The sequence below is a fragment of the Mauremys mutica genome, chromosome 17 (assembly GCF_020497125.1).
Source record: "Mauremys mutica isolate MM-2020 ecotype Southern chromosome 17, ASM2049712v1, whole genome shotgun sequence".
Classification (NCBI taxonomy): Eukaryota; Metazoa; Chordata; order Testudines; family Geoemydidae; genus Mauremys; species Mauremys mutica.
Window position 1 is genome coordinate 24,411,869 of NC_059088.1, and position 21,463 is coordinate 24,433,331.

The following is a 21,463-nucleotide window of genomic DNA, read 5'->3' on the forward strand; positions in this document are numbered from 1 at the left end:
GGGGTGCTGGGGGGCTGCTGCGCCCCCTGACTTGAAGTGGTTTCCAGTCTATACGGGATTTACAGTTTGGTTCAATGGCTCTCAACACCCCCACTACACACTGTTCCAGCGCCCCTGGGGCCTGCGGAGCAGAGCTGGCAACCCCAGCCCCCCGCCCAGCATTTCAGGCTCTTTGAGATACGCTGGGCCCAGGCTACTGAGCGCCGTGAAGCTACGGACATTGCTAACAGAGTAGGTGCCAGGGCAGAGCTAAGGGGAAAACCCAGAGCCAGCGGGGGGGCCTCACCTCTGCACTCCTGGCCTCCTTTCTGTTCCACGCTTCAGCCATTTTCTCCGAGCTGTTCTGTTCTGGAACCCGCCCAGGAACTGGACTATCCAGCTGCCGAGACAGAGACACGAACCCTTCGCTCAGCCATTGCTCCGCTCCCTGCCCGATCTGGGAATAGAACCCAGGAGTCCTGGACCCCAGCCCTCTGCTCTGACCCTAAATGAGAAGCTCTGTGGGGGGGCAGGGACTGGCTTTTTCTTCCATCTATACAGCACCTAGCACTGTCGGGTCTTGGTCCATGACTGGGCTCGTAGGCGCCACGGCTAGTGATCACACTCCCTTCCAGCTCCAACAGCAGAACCCAGGAGTCCTGGTGCCCAGTCCCCTGCTCCAGATCACACTGCTGGGCTCTAGATCACGTCCAGCTCTGTGGGTGGACTTCCAGTCCCATGTTCACTGCACGAGACCTTGTATCTGCCAAAGCACCGGGTTGGGAAACACAGCTGCAATTCCCTTGGCGCCGGCCCAGCTCTCTCTTTTCAGAGCCACACGGCGGAGCAGGTGGAGCTCTGGCACCTTTCGCTGCTGGGCTGAGGGGGAGAAATCCAGTTTTCTCTCTCACTGCCCCTCACTCCTGACTCACAGCCCCACCCCCTTTCACTCCTAGGCTCCCCTAACCTGCTGTTTCCCTCTTCATCCAGTCCTGGGATTTCCTCCCCGACCCCCTCGCTGCGCTGATGCAACCTCATTCCCAGCCTGCAGCCTCCTTCGCTCCTGGGCCCTCTGAGGAGAGAGTGCACAGCTGGAGCTATAGGCGCAGCCGTTTGGGGCATGTGCAGAAGGGGGACCGGGCGAGAGAGACCCACCAAACTCCCATCACTGGTGAGCTGCGCCCAATTGTGTCCAGCGGCTCCAGCGGCCGAGGCAGCTGCAGATGTGACACCGTGGGCACTGGAAATGGAGTTTGTCAGGAAAACTGAGTGGCTGACAATGGGCCAGAACATGACCCTATAACCCAGCCTCTAAGCAGCTGTATTGCAGGGGATGGGACAGAGATCGCAGCAGGAGGTCGCCTGACTCGAGGGGAGAAGATGGAGACTGTTTACTAAGGCGGGGAGCTCTGCCATATAACCACACAGGCAGGGTTCTATGCCTCAGTTTCCCCATCTGGACAAGGGGGGTAATGCTATTCAGCCAGCTTTGTAAAGTGCTATGAGATCACGGGCTGATTTAATAGCGGCACCCTCAAATGTTTAACATTTAACCATCAGACGACTGGGCAAGGGACGTGGTGGATTCCCCGTCGTGGCACGTCTTTAAATCACAACTGGGCGTCTTGTTCGAAGAGACGCTCTGGCTCAAGCCGACACCATGGACTTGGTGCGGGAATCAACAGGGGAGGTTCTCTGGCCTGGGTTAAGCTGGTCAGACGTGATGATCAGGAGGGTCCTGTCTGGTCTTAGACGTTCTGAACAAGCACCGTGCGTTAGCAGGGGGCACACGCCAGACATTACTACAGCCCTGCCTCAAACGAGATCAAGCCACCTGGCGAGAGACAGTCCCTGCCGCAAAGCGCCTACAATCTAACCAGAGAAGACAGACACAGGAGGAACAAAAAGGAGCTTGCTCCAGAGCTAGGAACAGTACCCGGGCAGCCTAGCTCAGAAAGCAGGACCCAACACACCCACCCATACGATCTCCCTTCCCCCGGCTCTGAATGCATTGGTTAGAATGCAGCCAGAGACGCCAGTGCCAAGTTAGAACCGATTGGCAGCGTTTTACATGCTATCAATAGCCGATTCATTTTATTATGGCTGCAGGGTTTGTGCCAGTCACGCCACCGGCTTTCAAATCAATGCAAATCAATACAAAGACTTTGCCCTTCTATAGATCCTTTCAGAGAAGAGCTGAGGAAGAGATGTCCATTTCAGTGCACCAAGTTCTTGCTTATTCAAACTCCCACAGCTCATCCCATAATAAGGGGTGTTAACCCCCATTATCCTGGCCACGTGCCATTCACCTTTCAACTGGACGCAGCCTTCGTCTTCCTTTCAGTCCTAAATGATTGTGTAGTGTTGCTGGGTGACATTAAATAGCTGCCACACCCCATCCCAGAGGTGGCTGCATTTCAGTGGTGGGTGAAGCTGTCCCTTACACATCTCACCAAGTGGCTGAGATGAGAGTCCCAATTACTTAACATTTTGTTAAGTGCTTTGATGCTCCAAGGTCAGGTTCTAAGAAAGGGGAAAAAAGGCTGGACTGGGAGTCAGGAGTCCTGAATTTTACCACAAGTTCTGGAAGAGCATGTGATCAGTTGCTTAGATCAGGAGCCTAGGAATCCTGAGTTCTGGTCTCAGATCTGCTGCTGATGTGCTGAATGGGACGCTGCCACTCTGTGCCTCAGTTTCCCCAGATTTAAGAACTGGGGATGATGCTAAGAGCATGAGGCAGTGTTTGTAAAGTACTTTGAGGCTGCTGTACTGAAGGGCAAAGAGTCATAAACCATTTGTCTTAGCACGTTCAGGTTCTCTGGCCTCTTCCCGACAGCTGACCGGAGAGAGTCCTGCATCCCACAATGCTTGCAGACAGGAAGACTGGCTGCAGGTGCTAACATGGGAGGTTTAATCTGCCAGGAACGGGGGCCAAAGGGCCGAGTTGAAAAAAATCCATCATGCTAATTAAGACAGCACTGAGCGCCAACAGGGAGGACTGGGGTCAGCAGCAGGCTATGGCAAGCTTTGCTAGGTAGCTCAGGGGATTAGGATCTTTGGGCTGTAGGTTGCTGGTTCAAATGTGGGTATGTGACCGTTTAGCCTCCCAAGGACCGAAATGCTTCAGTCTAACCCTCCCGATGGGCTCCCCGGAGGGTAAGTGGGTGCAGTTCAACGCCTGTGCTATGCAGATCAGACTAAGTGATCTAACAGTCCCTTCATCTCCCCAGCCCCTGGCAGCAAGCCTCCAGGCTGACCGGCCCACGCAGCTGGGCAGATGCTGCAGCTTGAGTTCCCGCTTAGGAGCATAGGTTGTGCTTCAAAGCACTGGCTAGACAGGTGTTTTTAGCAGGAGCCCCAGTCTGTCAAGCTGGGCTCCGAGGCTGGCTGCCGCTGGCTGTGTCCACAGCGTCCCCTTTGAAACGTCCTGGCTTTAAGGCCAGCAGGGCTCAGCAGATCATCCAGTCTGACCTGCTGCCTGAGAACCTCTCCCAGAGATTCCTGCGTCAAGCCCCATGGCTCGTGGGTTTCTTATAGGCAGTCACCTGGTCCTGAGTTAAAGCCTCCAAGTGCCGGCCAAGCCACCGCGTCCTTTGGGAATCCAACCGCGAGTTACCCTCCCTCTGACAAATACGCAGCTTCTTTGAGCTTGAATTTTTCTGCAAAGCCCTCCCTGGGCTGCGGTGGTGCTCAGCCGACGAATTAGCCAGCATGACTGGCAGCATAGGGCCTACGGGGAGCGAACTTGCAGCGTCAGCCACTAACATGACTCCTCTGTAGCCTGGCCTCAGGCTAGCACCGTGCAAGAATTGGCAGCTCCTAAGCAGGGGCCATCTTTTTCTGCCGTGATTGTACAGCGCCTAGCGTAAAGGGGCCCGGCTCATGTCTCCTAGGTGCTATGGTCACACAAATAATACATAATAATAAAATAGCCCACCTATGTGACTGTGCAGCGCCCAACTGCACTATTAAAAATAAAAACACTTTTTAAAAAGCCAATGGAAAATAAGAGAAATTCTAAGAGAGAAGCTGTCAGATGAATGGTGCATCTGACCCAATACCCGGTGCCTGGGGCCAGCTGCTTCCGAGGACACCTGGTTGCAATTTTACAAACAAAACCAAATTTTCATTTTTTAAAAATGGCCTTTTTACAAAAGTGAAACCGTTTGCAATTTTTTTTTTTACTTCTCAATTTTTTTTGGACAAATCTCCAGAACAAAAAAAAAATAATGCAGTTTTCCCTTCCTCCATCTTTATTTATGAGCACCAAAATGGAGGCGGGGGATGGGGGCTGTGGAGAGACAGGAAAGAATAAAATCTAACCTCCTTGCCCCTTTTCGAAACTGAAACTATCCTAGAAAAAGGTATGCCTGAAATGTCAACGGAAGTTTCTGTGCCAGATTTCCATCAAACAAACAACTGTTTCTTTTTTAAAAAAAACAGCTAGATTTTGAAATTTTCAAAACCTTTCCCCCCAAAATGCATTACCTATTTTTTGACCAGCAGAGAGAGGTGAAGAGAATGCTGCAGTCGCATCACCAGCTTCAGACAGTCCAACATCATGATTCAGGACCCCTAAAAAAAATCATCATCAGTCATCAACATCACTAGCCGCCTTTTTAATTCAACTTCCAGATTTGGAGCATTTAGGGGTCAGGCTTGCAAGCTTTCCTCTGCAACTCTCACAGCTAGAAACGTGTATATTTTAACAAAAGCTCATGTTGCACGTCACATCACAGTCTCACATCATTACATGACTCCAGGAGCTGGGGATGTAAGGAAAAGACCAAATGTTAACAACAAGCCTGCACAACAGTGTAGCTGCTGCAGAAAAATCTCTTTGGGGGGGAAGTGAAGAGCCCTTATCTAGCATTTGTCAAAGCGCTTTACAAAGGAGGACAGTATTCTTATCACCGCTTTGTAGATGGGGAAACTGAGGCACAGAACAGGGACGTGACTTACCCCAGCAGCAGAGCCAGGAATAGAACTCATCTCTCCTGAATCATAGCCCAGTGCTCTTTATACTAGAGGTTAGTTTATACCCTGGAGTAGATGGCTTTAGAGCCCTGCTAAACTCCCTCTCATTTATAACTCACTGAGTTGCCCCATAACTATCCACCGGGGGCATTTCTTGCACCTGCCTCTGAAGCAGTGGGCGATGCTGGTCCAGTCTGGGAATTCCTAGGGTGTCTCCCTTAGCTCCCAGCTCCCTGAGCCAAGAAGCACAGGGCCCTGCCAGCCCATCAATAAATGATGTCCTGTGCGCCGCTTTCCAGTTCAGCCTCTGCAGGACCCTGAAATTTCCATCCATCTAGCGCGGCCTCACAAGAGCCAGCTGCTGCTGCTGCTCAGCTGGCATCTCCCGGGGATAACAGCCTCCTGCCCCGCGAAGCCGGGAGCCGGCCGGGGAGCGGTGCACCTTTAAATAGCCGGGAGAGGTGAAGGTGGAGGAGGGGTGGGGTAAGGCAGCGACAGAAGGCAACCAGGCACTGCAGTGACCTCCAGGAGCGTGAGGAGCGGGTCCGGAGCGCTGGGTAATTAACCGGCGGGGTGTCACGGGACCCGGAGACGGGAGATCCAGCCTCGCAGCGGAGGGCTTTGCCAAGGAGCCGGGGTGCAGCGCTGGGAAGAAGCCAAGGGGCTCGGGGAACGCTCTTCCTCCCCCCCACCCCGCTGGAAGGATCTTTCTGCAGCCGTCGCGCTGCTGTGCAGGGTTGCAGAGGCGGCAAAGGCACAGAGATGGTAAGGGAAGTTCCACCCGCGCGGGCTGAGACAGGGCAGAGGGAGCGGGCAAACGGAGGAGGCACCGCTAGGCAAATGGATCGTGCCGTGCTCCGAGCCGGGGGAAGCGGGAGCAGGTGTTGGGGGCAGGAGGGGGGGGGGTGTTAGAGGCAAGCTGCAAATTTGATTGGAGTGAATTTCTAAGGGGTGATTCAAAGAGCTGACTGGAGTGTGAGAGAGTCTAGGTATCTGGAGTGTGTAAACAGGGATGGGGCAGGAGTGCTACCTATTGGGGGGATCATGGGGAATATTGGGGTGAAATATAGGATCAGATCACCCCTGAGAGTGAGATCTCCTAGGCTGCGGCCTTGTCTCCCCGTCAGAGCCCCCATCGCCTGGTGGGACTTTTCAAATTAGACCAGGACAAGCCCTTGGGGACCGATCCCCTCTGGCTCGCTCTGTGCTTTCATCTACATCACCACAGCAAGGGGAGAGGGGGGGGACCCCCACCAGGCCAGGCCAGCATGGGACCAACGTTCCCCCGCTGCGTCAGGTGCCAGCTGGCAGAGACTCAGCCCCCTGGGAAACGGTCCTTAGGAGCAGACTAGCTCCTGGGACCAGCCGGCCCTGCTCGCTGTGGGTTAGTGCGTGGCAGCAAGACAGCCAGGAGGTGGGTGCAGAGACCTTTCCAGCAAAGATCCCGTCGTTCTATCTGTGCTGGACCGAGCCCGTCATCCCCCCGGGGGGCAGGAGACGGGACAGGGATAATGGAGTCATAGGGTTATTGATTCCAATGCCAGACGGGCCCATGGGGACCTAGGCTGACCCCCTCCCCATATAACACAGATGGACGGCAGCGGGATGGAGGGGGCAGGGCTGCGATCAGGGGCCGTGGGCGAGTGTCCATCAGCCTTGCCACGTCTGGGCTAGGTTCTCCGGCAGGTAGGACTCACGGGGCTAGATCTGGGCCTGGAGGAGGGGGGAGACAAGGGGGTGCAGCGATGCTGCCGGAGGGGAAGGGGTTAAAAGGCCAACCTCCCTTGGCTGCCTGCTGGGTGCCTCTCACTGTTTAATGACGTCCTTCCTTTGCAGCTGGCACCTTGCTCCCCGAGCAGAGTGGGGGACCCAGGGCAGATCCCCAACCCCAGCTGCCAGCTTCCCCAAGGAGGGGAGTCAGTGCAGTCCATCCCACTCCTCTCCCAGGGCTGGGCACAGAACCCAGGAGTCCTGATGCCCCAGTTCCCCTGGTTCTAGATCCCACTCCCCTCCCCTGGACTAGAAGCTCCAAGAGCCCTGACTCCCCGGACCCCCTGCTCTGTAAGGCATCGGGAGGTTCAGAGCCGGACAGGGGCCGGAGGGGAAGCTTCTCCAGCGCTGAGAAAGCCAGGCTTGCCAGCTGTTGTGTTCTCCTCCTCCCAGACTGGATGAGGCAAAAAATGCACCATGTACTAGTAAAAAAAAGACCCAGCCTCAAACAGCCTTTGGAGCCAAAATACTCAGCAGCCCTGCTGGGCTCTGCCCCTCGAGCCAACACCAACAGCCAAAGAGAAGCTACAGGCAATTTTGCGACTGGTTAGTGGCTTAAAGTATTAGCCTCCCAAATTGGTCTGTGGTCACTATTATTTATATTGGAGTGGCACCTAGAGGCCTCATAGCAAGATCAGGGCCCCATGGTGCTAGGTGCTGTACATACACATAGCAGGAGGCAGCCCCTGCCCCAGAGAGCTGATCATCTATATACGCAAGGGAAACTGAGGCACAGAGCGGGGACGTGACTTAACCAAGGTCACTAGCAAAGTCAGGACTAGAACCCAGGTCTTCCAAGATTTAGTCCACTGCGCTATCCCCTAGGCAACACTGCCTTCCCTCCAAGATGGCAGCTGTTTCCCCCAATCCCAGCATTATTCAGTGGCTACAGCGAGGTATGAGGGAGGAGCTCGGTGTTAGCTGTATAACTGCTGGGAGGATGGAGCCGAATGCTTGCCCTGCTTTCCTGCGTCTCGGCTGCACTCCCATCAGGGGAGGAGGGGGGCTCCCAGGAGAACCAAATCCCAATCAGGAGACTTGGGAGCTGCTCCCCCTCTGAGGTACAAAAACCCCCGAGACACCTGGGGTGACCCTGGGACCATAAAACTGGCCAGCTGGCAATGTCCTAGGCCCCCTTCCAGATGCCCTGGGACAGCTACCTCAAACAAGGGATGACCCCGAGAAAACCCGGACGGGGGGCAGCCCTGGGAAGGGACTTGTGCTGGAGCCTGATGCCTGCTGAACAGAGCAGCCGTGAGTCCACGGCAATTCCTACTTCTAAACACTAGAGGGTGACAAAGGGGAGGCAGGTGGGCAGAGCTACCATGACAGGTGTCCTCGGTGCGCTGGCATCTGCCCGCAGTGTCGGGACAATGGCAGAGCCGGCCGGGGGCTCACCCAGATCCCAGCGCAGGATGGTATCAGATTAGCTGAACTCGACTGTGGAACAGGTTGAAGCTAAGCTGAAATAAGCGACTGTTAACTTGAAATAAGAGCATCCAGACCGAGCCCTGCGCTGGTTTGACTCAGGTTTAAGGAACAATTGTAGTTAAACTGGCACAATTGCCTCCAGCAGACCAGGTCTAAGATGCATGTCAGCAAGTCATGTGAACACAAGTTACAAGCTGAGGGGGTGGATGGGGTTCTGCTTTACACCCTCACCCTGCGGGGCAGTGTAACCTAGCAGATAGGGCAGACAGACAGACTCAGGAGACCCGGTTTAATTCCCAGCCCTGCCACTGGCCTGCTGGATGACCGTGGGCAAGTCATTTCCCTCCCCCCTTCCCGTGCCTCAGTTTCCCCATGTGTGAAATGGGGATAATAATCTTGACCTCCTTTGTCAAGCGCTTTGAGATCTACGGATGAAACGTAGCCTGGATCCCCACCACGGGCTGGGGTTTGGGGTCAAACAGCTCCCTGAGAGGACGGAGCTGCCCAGCTAAAAATTTTTTTGGGGGGGCATCCGAAACATCACTCCCCATCTCTACTCCAGCATCATCCAGAGGGGCCTGAGTGTAACTGAGACTCAGCCTCCCTCCCCCATCCCAACACATGTCCCAGTTAGTGGCTCTAACTCCACGGGAAATCCCAGGGTATTCCACTAGGGAAACCCCCTGGCGACAGCTCCGCCATGAGAATGTGGGACAGGTCTCTGTGCCAGGCCCCTGGGAGGCAGCTGCATTCCCTTGTCCAGGAAATAGCTCCAGCCCTCTGCCTCTTATCACTGGCTCCTCTTTATTCTTCCCTGCCAGCAACTAATAAATCAGCTGCCGGCAAATCCTCCCCGCAGCTGAGCTAAAAATAAAGCGGCTGGGACGGGTCAGGGTGAGGTGGCTGAGACTGGCATACGGGGGTGTGCTCGGAAGCAGGCCGGCACGCAGAGAGCCTGCACCGGGGTCCGGCTTGGAATCTGCCAGGAGACAGGCAGCCCCATTTGGGCTCGGACCGACCTGGCTGCTGCTCCCCCAGCTCCGGGGGAGGCAGGCTGCAAGTCCCATGAACCAGCCGGGCCCGACACTGCTGCTTGCATGGCTAGTGGAGTCCAGGGTTTGTCCGATTCGCAGTCCGTGTGGGCACCGTTCCCACGCGATGTCTTGCCCTGCTGCTGCCCTGCGGTCTCCAAAGCTCAGGCTGGCACCTCCTGCCAACACTGAGTGCGGCCATCTGTTTGTTAATCTCCGAGGAGCTGCACCCATGGGAGAATGCTGGGGCAGGAGAGATGGAGAGCTGCTGGCAGCCGGGGAGCAGTGGCTGGGGCGCAAGATATTGAGGTGCTGCTGGCAAGCAAGGGGAGCTGTGGATGGCACAGAGCAAGAATCGGAGGAGCCGTGTCCCCTGGGAGCCACAGAAGATCCCCAGCACGGGGCCATAATTGATTAATGAGCCAGCAACTACCAGGGCATAACAGGAATCGATGCCAGCCGGCTGCTGTTGGCCTCTTTTGTCACTCAGCCAGTCCCTCGGCTCCAATGGACGCTGGACTGATTTCCCCTATAGATCGCCGGGATCTGGACGTGGCAAGGGTGGTCAAGTGACTTCTCAGCCATCGGAAGAGCAGTCCTCAGGGAACAGGCCCATGCCCTTAAAGCCACTTTAGGATCTGGAGCCTTTTGTCCTTAGAGCACCCGTTCCCATCCAGGTTAGCAGTGGCTGGAGGATGACCCCATCTGGCGGCTCAAGTGATAGGAGTTTGGTGGGTCTCAGACCTGGGCCCAAAGTATCCCTCAGGGTAAGGAAGAGACAAGCGGAGGCTGTGATGGACACAAACCGGAGCAGGGTCTGGCCTCAGCCTGGCCCTGTGGTTCTCTCTGGCACTCCAGTTCCTAGCCCAGGACTGCTCAGCCCTGGGGGATGCTGATCCCACGCCAGTTCCCACCTCATCAAAACCATCACCGGCCCCTGCTACCATCAGTCCCAGAGAGCTGGTCCCGTGCTCTGCCACAGGGCACTCAAGCTCTGACCATCAGCCAAGGGGAGCGTTGACTCCTCTGAGTCAAACTGGCCCCCGGGGTTGGCACCTTCTGCAGAGGGCCCAATCGAATGGGCTTTGGAGACTGGACCTGCCTTTTGCCCCTTTGTGGCAGGTAGAAAAATAGCAGCTATCTAACACACTCGTCTCTTTTGGTCCCTTCACAGATCCCTGGAAACAGAGGCCAGATCTTCAGGCTGCCGGCTGCTCTGTCGCATCCCAGGGGTGGGAGTGAGAGATTGATGCACACCCTGTAAAGCACAGCTCGCCCCGTACAGATGTGTGTACGCATTGCTCTGCAAGCACCAGGGTGGCCTGGAATTCGCCCACGTGCATCCACAGATACCATGCAAGAGAGGCTGTATCCTTAGATGCTGCTGGCTGTCAGGGAGTGAAAAGCCCTCAGGGGGGTATCTTACCATGTAACAGCCAGGGCTAAGGCCTAATTTGCACCCCAGAAGGAGAGCACCTGCGTTTGGAGCCACGGCACGGAAGAGCCTGGAGGCTCCGTATTAAACTTCCACCCGCACCAGCAACGGATTGTCTTTAAGAGCAGAATTCAACTACAGGAGCACTTCTCCCAGCTGGAGAGGTGGCAGCCACCAAATTGAGCCGGCCAATGAGATGCAAGCTAGAATCGTTACCTCCTCAGAACCAGTCCTGACTGACTGATCAGAGATTCCCAGGTGCCTGTTCACTCCTGTGAATCTGGCCCGCCTCTGGGGCTAGTGGAACCACTGGGAAAGCAAAGGGGAACCACGTTTCCTGCCGGCTCCTCCCAGTGGAGATTTGGAAGCCAGAGTCGACCCGAACTCTTTCTGTAAGTGGGGGATATTTGTCGCCAAAGGAGCCATCCCTATTGAGTCTCACCAGCACAAGCCACGAAGGAGTTAACTGCCGCTCTGTGAAGAAGGAATAAAGTTCCCTGAGCCAGAAGAAGGTGGTTCTCGTTCAATCCAGAGCAGAAGCCGGGCAGCTCCAGTTTAGCAGTCTCCATCCAAGCAGCAAAACATGCTCAGGGTCTCCGAGCCCTGCCACAGTCTAGGAGGAGCTTGGCTTCCCGGGGACGAGCCGGATTCGGCCCCCTGGGTCCCGGCTGCTCACATCTCTGTAAGGCTGCTGTGCAGATTCTGGGTGGGAATGCCCAAGCCTCCGATATGAACGCCACTTTCCGCATGAAGGTCAGTGAGCTTCTCGAGCCGGGGTCGCCCGCTATGGGCAACCAGAGTCGTGGGCAGCCCTGGGAGGGGGTGGAGGTCTCGCCTGGTGGTGGAGCCAACACCAGCCTGCCCAGTGAGGAGGTCTTCCTGCTGCCCACTTTCTCCACCGCCGCCAAGGTCCGGGTGGCCATCACCTTTGTCCTCTTCCTCTCCTCCACCTGCTTCAACATCGCCGTGCTGTGGACCGTCACCCAGAAGTACCGCAAGAGGCCGCACATCCGCATCCTCATTGTCAACCTGGCCGCGGCCGACCTGCTGGTGACCTTTGTGGTGATGCCCTTGGACGCAGCCTGGAACATCACGGTGCAGTGGTATGCGGGCGACCTGGCCTGCCGGGCCCTCATGTTCCTCAAGCTGATGGCCATGTATGCCTCAGCCTTCATCACCGTGGTGATCAGCCTGGACCGCCAGGCGGCCATCTTGCACCCACTGAGCATGGGCGACGCCAAGAAGAAGAACAAGGCCATGCTGTGCGTGGCCTGGGCCCTGAGCGTGTTGCTGGCACTACCTCAGGTAGGTTGCCATGGCAATGGCGCAGGTAGGGAAGGACCGTGGAATGGACCCCGGGGCAGGCTTCCCATGGTGCAGCCTCCTTTTGCCATGGCATTTGTGGTACTGCCAGGGTCTGGTTTAGGTAGAACAGGCCTCTGATGCACTGTGGTGTGGATGGGCCAATGACCTGATGTAGTATGGGCAGGATATGGGGCTACTCAACTAGATGGATCAACTAAAGCAGTGGCTCTCAAACGTTTTTTTACAGGTGACCCCTTTCACACAGCAAGCCTCTGAGTGCGACCCCCCCCCATAAATTAAAAACACTTTTTTATATATTTAACACCATTATAAATGCTGGAGGCAAAGCAGGGTTTGGGGTGGAGGTTGACAGCTCACGACCCTCCATGTAATAACCTCGTGACCTCCTGTAGGGTCCCAACCCCCAGTTTGAGAACCCCTGAGCTATAGGGATATAAGACGAGACAGGCCAATGGTTTGGTGATGTACAGTCAGGACACCAGCCTGCTGGCAATGGATCTGGGATGGGCAGAGGATGAGCTAGATGGACCAGTTGTCAGATACAGTATGGACTGGAGGTGGCCTAGCTAGATGGATCCAGTATGGGCCAGAGGCAGGGATGCTGGAGCACTGGTGCAATGGGCAGGAATACGAGGCTGGATGGCCAGTGCTGTGTCCAGGGTGCAGCTCCTGTGGGGGTGCCGAGATCTAACTGTTTCTCCGGGCCGGGCGGGGTGTGTCTCTCTTCCAGATGTTTGTCTTCCATGCAGTGAGCCGCTCCCAGCCCATCTACTTCATCCAGTGCGCCACGGTGGGCAGCTTCCAAGCCCACTGGCAGGAGACCCTCTACAACATGTTCACCTTCTCCTGCCTCTTCCTGCTGCCGCTGCTCATCATGGTGCTGTGCTACTCCCGCATCCTCATCGAGATCTCCGGCAAGATGAAGAGAGCTTGCGGTGAGCCCGGCCTGCCTCTCGTGTTCCCCGGCCATCGCCCGCGGGCTCCCAACGTGCATGGACGTGCATGTGCACTGCGGCGGGGGTCTGCATGGTGGGACCGGTCTGTGTGTGTGCGCGCGAGCATGTGTATGTGGGAGCGCATGTGTGTGCGTGTGTGTGTATGAGGACATGCATGTATGCACCACGTACACCAATGAGTGTGCACCTCTCCCTATCCATCCATCCCCACACATCTTTCCAACCGTCTTCCTCCTCTGCCTCTCCCCAAGGGAAAATCAATCCCAGCCCCCAGTACTTAGCTGCAGAGAACCGTCCCCTTCATGTCCCCCCGCACTCTGTCTGTGGCAGGCCCTGGCTCGGTGCCCCGTGCAGAACACCTCGCTTCCCCCTGGGCGCTACCCGCTGCCATGGCTAGCCTGCCACGGCCCATAAACCCAGGCAGCCAGGAACCAGTCCCCAGCTGCCCTCCACCCTGGGCATTTCTCCAGCTCTGGGAGGTTGCGGGGACCTGTGCCAGCACTCACATACACACTGGCTTGGAACATGGGGACTCTCACTCTCTTTGTCCTCTGTCTTTCCCATTCTGTCTTTCTCACTGTATTTCCCCTCTTCCCTCCGCTCAGGTTCGTTCTTGGTCTCATTCTCCTGCTCTCCCTTTCCTCGTTCTCTTCCAAGCGCTCTGCTTCACCCCGCACAATTTCCCTCCCTCTACGTCTCCCCTCCCATCCTCTGTTCCCTCCCTTCTTATTCTCTCTCTCATTCTTCTCCTCCTTCTGCCCTGCAGTCTCCTCCAAGGAGGTCCACCTCCGCCGCTCCTACAACAACATCCCCCGGGCCAGGATGCGCACTCTGAAGATGTCCATTGTCATCGTGCTGACCTTCATCCTGTGCTGGACTCCCTACTACCTGCTGGGCCTCTGGTACTGGTTCTCCCCAGAGATGCTGAGCCGGAAGAAGGTGCCTCCATCCCTCAGCCACATCCTCTTCCTCTTCGGCCTCTTTAACGCCTGCCTGGACCCCCTCATCTATGGCCTCTTCACCATGCACTTCCGCAGGGAGATTGGGCGCGTCTGCCGCTGCACCCACCGCAGGAAGGAGCAGGGCTCCACGCTGATTGGCTCCTTCCGGGCCTCTACCACGGCCGCACCCATCAGGAGTGCCGGGGAGGACCAGGGGGGCTCGGGCAAGTACGAACTGGAGGTGATGGCTAACGTGGCCCTGCCTGCTGGGAGGTGCGAACTGTGCAGGAAGAAGATAGTGGAGAGCTTCATATGAATGGACCTTTGACACGCCCGGACTCACCTCTGCTTCCCAGCAAGGGGGAGAGCCCAGTGGGACCCCCATAATGTGGGGGCTACTGGGCAATTGTTCCTTCACTCAAGCACCCACCAATAAATCCAGATTATTTTCTCAGCCAGTGGCCTCTCCTTGATCTCCTCCCTTTGTGCCCATTAGTCTCTCGCTACCCAGAGCTGTGCCAGGCTGCACGCTCCCCAGCTGGCATGGGTGGAGGTGGACACAGAGAGCGGACTGCTGTGGGCTTCTGCTCCTTGGAAAGGTCGCCACTAAAAGTCTGCTAGCAGTGTGGCCTAGTGGACACATCCCTGACTCAGGAGACCCAGGGTTTATTCCCAGCTCAGCTGCTGGGTGACCTTGAGCAAGTCACTTTGCCCTCTTTATGCCTTAGTTTCTCCATCTGTGAAATGGGGAGAAGCCTTTGGAAAGTGCTTTGAGATCTACTGAAGACAAGAGCTAGGGAGTATTGTTATTTTCCAGATCCGCGTCCCCACTCAAACACACACGAAGGAACCTGGGTTCCTGTTCTTGAGAGGGGATCCCCAAGTTTGCACTTCCATGATACCGTCCCCCACCGAATACACCAGTTGGTTCCTGAGTGCAGAAAGCCTCTGCTCCCCCACCAGAAACAGGGAAGGGGGAGCTCGGTCCTGATACATTTCCAAGTGGTTCTCTCTACTCAATAACTCCCATCAGTCAGTGTGTGAACTAGTGGTCAGAGGAGGATGACAGGACTCCTGGGTTCTAGCCACCCTCAGTAACAGAGATGGATGTCGACACTGCAATTTTATAGCACTGCGAACCCACGTCAGCTGACCCGCATCTTTCACCATAGTGTAGACGTACCCTGGCGGTGCCGCCTCAGCCTTTTCCCGTCCTTAAGTCTAATGCAGCAGGAAACTGATGGGCTCTCGTGGTAGAAAAGAAACTGTTTGCCCCAGGCAGAGCAACCCAGCAACTGACAGGCAGGATAGTCTAGTGGTTAAGGCACCAGTCTAGGATCCAAGACACATGGGCTCATCTCCCTGTTCTGCCATCGACTTCCTGTGTGGGCTTGTGCGGCTCACTTAGTTCCTGTGTATAGCAGGGCTAATAGTCCCAGCCTGCCTCCCAGGAGGGTTGTGCAAAGAGATACAATGAAGGGTTTTAGATATTATAGCGACAGATGCCAGATGAGGACCTTAGATAGAGGACCTATAAATCTCCATGCCCTATAGGTTGGGCTTTTCTTTTTTGGGGTTTATTCATTTCATTTTTGGAGGGTTATTTTTAGTGTTTTTTGAGCTCTACCTGGTTTTTCAGGGTTCCCTCTCTATGGGTACACAAAGTACTGTTTCGCCCCAGCAGGCTCTACACACCAATTAGTTCGTAACACGTTAACGTGCCTTACAAATCACACTCCCTGTCGTCCACACTACTGCTCCATTAGACGAGCCCTTGTTGCAAGCCAGGGAGCACAGACGTTACCTGTACAAAGTGCACTGGACAAGGGGTGCAGACAATACTGAAAACCATTTCCGGTGTTTACCAGATAAACACCAATTCTGATTGTGCTGGGGGTGCTTATCCATTCAAATCTAAAACCATATGCTCTTCCCATAGGCTGGACAAAGACTAAACTCTGCTTGACAACGAAACCTAGGCATCTGATGTCCCATCAACTGAAACACAGAGTCTCCCTTACAGATACCGGCAGACGTCAAGAGAAGAGGGCTTTTTAAAAAAAAAAGCAGACTTTTATTCAGTATTTATGAGTAACATTTCTCCTTCAAAATAAGAGTCCCCTCCAGCATCACTGGATGAGTTCTCTCATTTGAAGTGTCTGAGGTCAAAAGGAGATTAAGAGTCTTAACACAAATCAAGAACTTTACAGATGCTGTCAGAAATATGACCAAGAACTCATAGGTAAAAATGCAGCACAATTAAAAACCCAGAAAGAGATTGAGGCAGGAGTCTGCAGAGACAGCTTACAAGAGACTTCCTGTTTCCAGAGCTACGCAGGGAGAATTTATACCTAGGAACCATCAAAAGGAAATGGAGAAATGTGAGATCAGCGTCGTCTCCTGTCCGGACTCCTGCTCCGCCTGCGCCCGCCCCTGGAAGACAGACAGACAGGGACAGAGTTATATATGTGCTAGCCTGAGCTAACATCTCGAAAGATTTGAAAGCTATCGATGACTTCTATGCACAAGGACCAGTTCCTTGCCAAAGAAATGCAGCCAGTTCTGGAGTGGAAGCCGGCAGGTGTTTAATAATGCAGAGCAACAGGAAAATATTCTCTTAAAGCTCATGCACAGATCTCAGTGCGCGTCACTAAAGGTAGGTAAGTCGGGTTCCAGTTTTACAGAAACCGAGGCACAGAGCCCGTAAATGACTTGCCCAAAGTCACATGTGTCAATGGCTGGGTGCAGACTAGTAAGATCTCTTGACTGCCAACCTCCTGCTCAGACCATTAAAGAGCTGAAGAACATAATCCAACAGAATTCCCGATTGACAAGAATTATTCATGATCCACTGGAAATTTAGCCCAGGGTTAACATTCCTGTTGTTTAATTTTTCATGATCTCAAGAGATCAGGCCTTCAGTTTCACCCCTCGGCAGAAACATCAGGATCCTAAACCACGGAGGAGCTCTAAAGCATCGTTTTACTACAGGGTGTTTCCCAGAGAGCTGGAAGTAGGCGGCACAGACTCTGTGACATTTCCTGCCCTGCTTCAGGCAGTTCCTTTGACTGTGGCATACAGACCATTTTCCTCTGGGAAAATCTGTTCCCAGGAATTTCAAAACAGAGTTCCCATCGTCTCTGGATGAAAAGCACAGAGGCTACGGTGAAAGCCCCTAGAGCATGCACATGGACTGAATGCAGGAACTCAAGAGTGCCACGCAGCAGCTCCAGGTAAAAGAGGGAGAGAATCACTCTGGGGGAAAGAATTTCCAGTTGGTCTAACTTAAAATCCTGTTTGTTATTTAGTGGCTTCAGGGCTCTCAATCCATCACGTTCTACCAGCACTAGAAAGCCCTAGGCAAGTGTTCTCCACACTGCCATGGAGGGTCTCCCTTTGTGAGGGACCCTGAGGCCACCTCAGACTCCATGACTCACTCAGTCCTCGGTACCTCTGATGAGACTGCCAAGCTGAGGACCAAGCCGGTGTCAGTTGGGATGCAGCCCTCAACCGTGGCAGTATCTTACCTTCTCTTTCCTTTCGGGGGCCCCCTGACAAAGCACCAGTCCACGCTGATTGGCTGCCCCATCAGGTCCTGTCCGTTAAGACCTTCCATCGCCGCCTGGGCTTCTTTGTACGTTTCGTATTCTACTAGAGTGTATCCCTGTGGGGTGCAAGGAGACAAGCCTCAGTCAGCGAGTGGCCCAGTGAGGAGCTTAGCGAACAAGCCAGAAGCTGGGCCAGCCTTGAGAGCAGATCACAGAAACCAATCGAGAGCCTCCAGTACACTCAGCTCCACTCCTGGCATCAGCAACACTGTCAATAGTGGCAGGAGAAATACCGACTTGGCTGTAAGTGGAGTAAATAGAATGGGCCCTACCGTAAATAGAGATTTTCAATTAAACACACACACACACAGAGCTTTCCCAAATGAGTGCCTTGAACTGTTAGCTTTAACCAGAAAGGGATTTAATAGAGAAGGGGGCATTAACTATTACACTGATATGTCCTTCCCTGGTGGGCTCAAAGCACATTAGTTAAGATTAAGCAGATTAATTAAAGCCTCACAGGCCTTTGTTTGTGGTATTCTCCTCAACTTAGAGCCAGAGGCCCAGAGAGCTGAAGTGACCTACCCCAGGTCACACAGCAATTCGGAGTCCAAGCAGTCCCCTCCTGCTCTAACCACTATCTTACCCTGCCCCCATCAAAGCTGGGAACACAACCCCAGAGCTCCTGGCTCCCAGCTCTGTTTCTTTTCCTCTCCCAATTGCATGGGGGCAATTTCATCTGCATGGCTCCCTAGCTTACCCGGTCCCCATTACCAGAGTATCCGAGCCCCATGCAATCTGTAAGGTATTTATCCTCACCCCCCTTCCCTCCCCCGAGGTAGGGCAGTGTTTCTATCCCCATTATGCAGATGAAGCACAGAGACACTAAGGCTCACATCCTCAAAGGTGTTCAGGTGCCTTGCGCCTACTGAAACCAATGGGTGTTAGGAGCCTACATACTTTTGTGGATCTGGGCCTAAGTGACCTGCCCGAGGTCACACGCCAAGTCTGTGGCAGAGCAGGGAATTGAGCAAAAGGGGAACGTCCTAACCACTAGACCATCCATTCCCGTCCTACCTTCAGGTAGCCTGTTCGTCTGTCTAGATTCAAATGGATGTTCTTTATCTCGCCGTACTCTGCAAACTTGTCGTGAATATCCTCTTCAGTGGCCTCCTCATGAACTCCAGTGACAAAGAGAATCCAGCCCTCCACCGCTGTAGCCACAGCATGCAGGGAAAAGCAACGCTCATTAAACAGAAGGCAGGGCACGCGCCTCAGCTTGGTACACAAACCCCACTGCGCACACACAACACCTGCATCTACACAAGCAGGATGGAAAGGGATCCTCCCAACACCCTAGCCAGACCCCCTGCTTAGCTTGGAACCCATTGGCAGCAAGGGGTTAAGTGAAAACAGGTGCAGAACAGATGGAGGACTGAATCTAGCCCTGGTAAAAAGGCAGCTTGACAGCCCTGGAGACAATCACTCTGTTTATCCACACAGTGCGGATGGTCTGGGCACAATGTACATGCCATTACAATGATAATCCTTAGCTTGTATATGGTGCTTTTCAGTTGATCGCAAAGATTTTTTACAGATGAGGAAACCAAAGTGCAAAGAGTTGAAGTGACTTGCTCAAGGTCATCCCACAGACCAGTGGCAGAGCTGGGAAATAGAATAGGAAATAGGTCTCCTGAGTCCCAGTCCAGTGCGCTATCCGCTACACCTCACTGTCTCTCGGAATAGCCTGGTTTCTCCCCATTTTTGAAGCAATCCCACAGCATGATGTCCTGTGCAAGCACCCCCACGCAGCCAAGGCTGGTGACCACACATGCTAATCCAAACATCTCCAGCAGATACTCACATCTCTGAGGCCCAGGTTCATCCCCATCTTGTTCCACGCTGTCATAGTCCTCACGTACTCTGGCCCTCGAACCTTCCTCTGGCCACACAATGGAGGGAGACAAAGATCTTTTTAGATGACTAGAAACATTTATTATGCTAGCGCTTAGGGACCAGCCAAGAATGCAGCCCCATTGTGCTAAGCACTGCACACAATTCCTGCCCTGAAGGGTTGACAGTCAAATATATTTAACTATGTAGTCTAGCTGTTCTAAGCACTGCTAGGCACACGCTTATGTACCTGCATTTAAGCTTTACAGCACATAAAATTCTGTAGAGTGACACAAGCCTAGTAGTTAAAACAGTGATAAGACTCAGACGCCTGGTGACCCTGGTCAAGTTGTGTCACCCTTGTATATAAGCCGGAGGGGTCTGTTTTACAGACTGGGGAAGTGAAGTGACTTGCCAAAGGACAGAACAAGTCAGTGACAGAGTCCTGGATGAAACCCAGGAGTCCTGATTCCCATCCTAAAACACACTTCTGGGGCTTAAGCCATTGGGCAGTTTCTGTTTAGAAGCAGCCAAACGACTCCAGTGAGTAGCCAGACCATTCCAGTTAGCTACACGGCACAGGAGGCTCCCCATGATTCACAGAGTAACTCAACTGTTCACAACAAGATCCTCACCTGAACCAAATCCTCGGCCTTTCCTCTTCTTTGCTTTCTCCTTCAGTTTGTGGATGCTTTCTGCAGAGAAGTTCAATGTGTTAATTTCAACTGGAAGGAGGTTTGAAACAGGCCATTTGGGGTGGGGGGTGGGGGCAATGTTATCGGATCAGAACCAGGCTCGACCCAGATGGTGCAGGTTTCAGAACAACCCCAAGGCAGGGAGGAACTTGGGTCAGAACCGGGTGAGCTGGGCACAGGGGGAGGCCGGGTCAGAACCTGTCGGGGGCGGGGACAGATCTCAGGACTTGGAACCGGGTGAGCTGGGCACGGGGGGGGGAGGGGGGCTGGGTCAGAACCTGACGGGGGCGGGGACAGATCTCAGGGCTCAGAACCGGGTGAGCTGGGCACAGGGGGAGGCCGGGTCAGAACCTGTCGGGGGCGGGGACAGGACTCAGGGCTCAGAACCGGGTGAGCTGGGCACGGGGAGGGGGAGGAGGCCGGGTCAGAACCTGTCGGGGGCGGGGACAGGACTCAGGGCTCGGAACCGGGTGAGCTGGGCACAGGGGGAGGCCGGGTCAGAACCTGGCGGGGGCGGGTCTCAGGACTCGGAACCGGGTGAGACGGGCACAGGGGGAGGCCGGGTCAGAACCGGACGGGGTGGGGGTGGGGACAGGACCCGGGAGGACGGGCCGGAACCAGCCCGGGCCTGGGGGCCGGAACCGGACAAAGCCCAGTTCGGGGGGAGGCGGGGGCGGGGCTCGGCCCCTGCCCGGGCCCCCATTACCGTCCCCATCCTCGTCCATGGCGAAGTCCTCGCCGCCCGCCTCATGAAGATCCAGCACGTCCGCCATCTTGCCCGCTGTGCCGCCGCCGCCGCTGCCTGCCTGCCTGCGCCGCGGCTGCTGCTGGGGCGGGCGCAGAGGGAACGGGAAGCCGGCGGGGCCGGGACCGCGCTGCACGCCGGGAAGTGGGGCGGAAGTACCCCTCCAGTCAGATGAATAGCGAGGGGGCCGCCATCTTGGGAAGGGCACGCGGTTTTTCTCCGGCGTCCTCCGTCTTGGTGGAGTCACGTGGCCTTGCCCCCCCAGAATGGGGAGACGCCATCTTGGGAAGGTCTATATTCTCGCCCCTGCGTGGTCGCCATCTTGAGAAGGGCAGGAGGCAGCCCCCCCCCCGGTTGCAGTCAGCTGCCTTCTCACAGCAACCAGCCAACTCCTTCCTCCTCATCTGGGCCTTGGGATTCTCCTCCCTGCCCCATGAGGCTATATCCTTCCTTCTAGGGGTTATAGTGGACCGCAAGCTAAATATGAGTCGTCAGTTGGGATGCTGTTGCAAAAAAAGCAAACGTGATTCTGGGATGCATTAACGGGTGTGTTGTGAGCAAGACACGAGAAGTCATTCTTCCGCTCTACTCTGCAATGGTTAGGCCTCAACTGGAGTATTGTGTCCAGTTCTGGGCACCACATTTCAAGAAAGATGTGGAGAAATTGGAGAGGGTCCAGAGAAGAACAACAAGAATGATTAAAGGTCTTGAGAACATGACCTATGAAGGAAGGCTG

At 54.8% G+C, this 21,463-nt stretch overlaps 2 protein-coding genes across 2 annotated transcripts; one reads left to right on the plus strand and one right to left on the minus strand.

The window, feature by feature from the left end:
- Nucleotides 1-5,447: 5,447 nt before the first annotated feature.
- On the plus strand, nucleotides 5,448-14,270 carry LOC123352205 (gonadotropin-releasing hormone II receptor-like). Its single transcript, XM_044992022.1, has 4 exons — nucleotides 5,448-5,721; nucleotides 10,363-11,928; nucleotides 12,680-12,884; nucleotides 13,672-14,270. Exons 2-4 carry the CDS (start codon nucleotides 11,353-11,355, stop codon nucleotides 14,160-14,162), a joined length of 1,272 nt encoding a protein of 423 aa, XP_044847957.1. The 5' UTR covers nucleotides 5,448-5,721; nucleotides 10,363-11,352; the 3' UTR covers nucleotides 14,163-14,270.
- A 1,632-nt stretch (nucleotides 14,271-15,902) lies between these two features.
- RBM8A (RNA binding motif protein 8A) lies at nucleotides 15,903-20,851 on the minus strand. The gene is made up of 6 exons (XM_044992023.1): nucleotides 20,689-20,851; nucleotides 19,923-19,982; nucleotides 19,259-19,336; nucleotides 18,472-18,608; nucleotides 17,374-17,510; nucleotides 15,903-16,279 (listed from the first exon to the last, which is right to left on the minus strand). The coding sequence occupies exons 1-6, from the start codon at nucleotides 20,753-20,755 to the stop codon at nucleotides 16,234-16,236; spliced, it is 525 nt and encodes a 174-aa protein (XP_044847958.1). The 5' UTR covers nucleotides 20,756-20,851; the 3' UTR covers nucleotides 15,903-16,233.
- Between the last annotated feature and the right edge of the window lie 612 nt (nucleotides 20,852-21,463).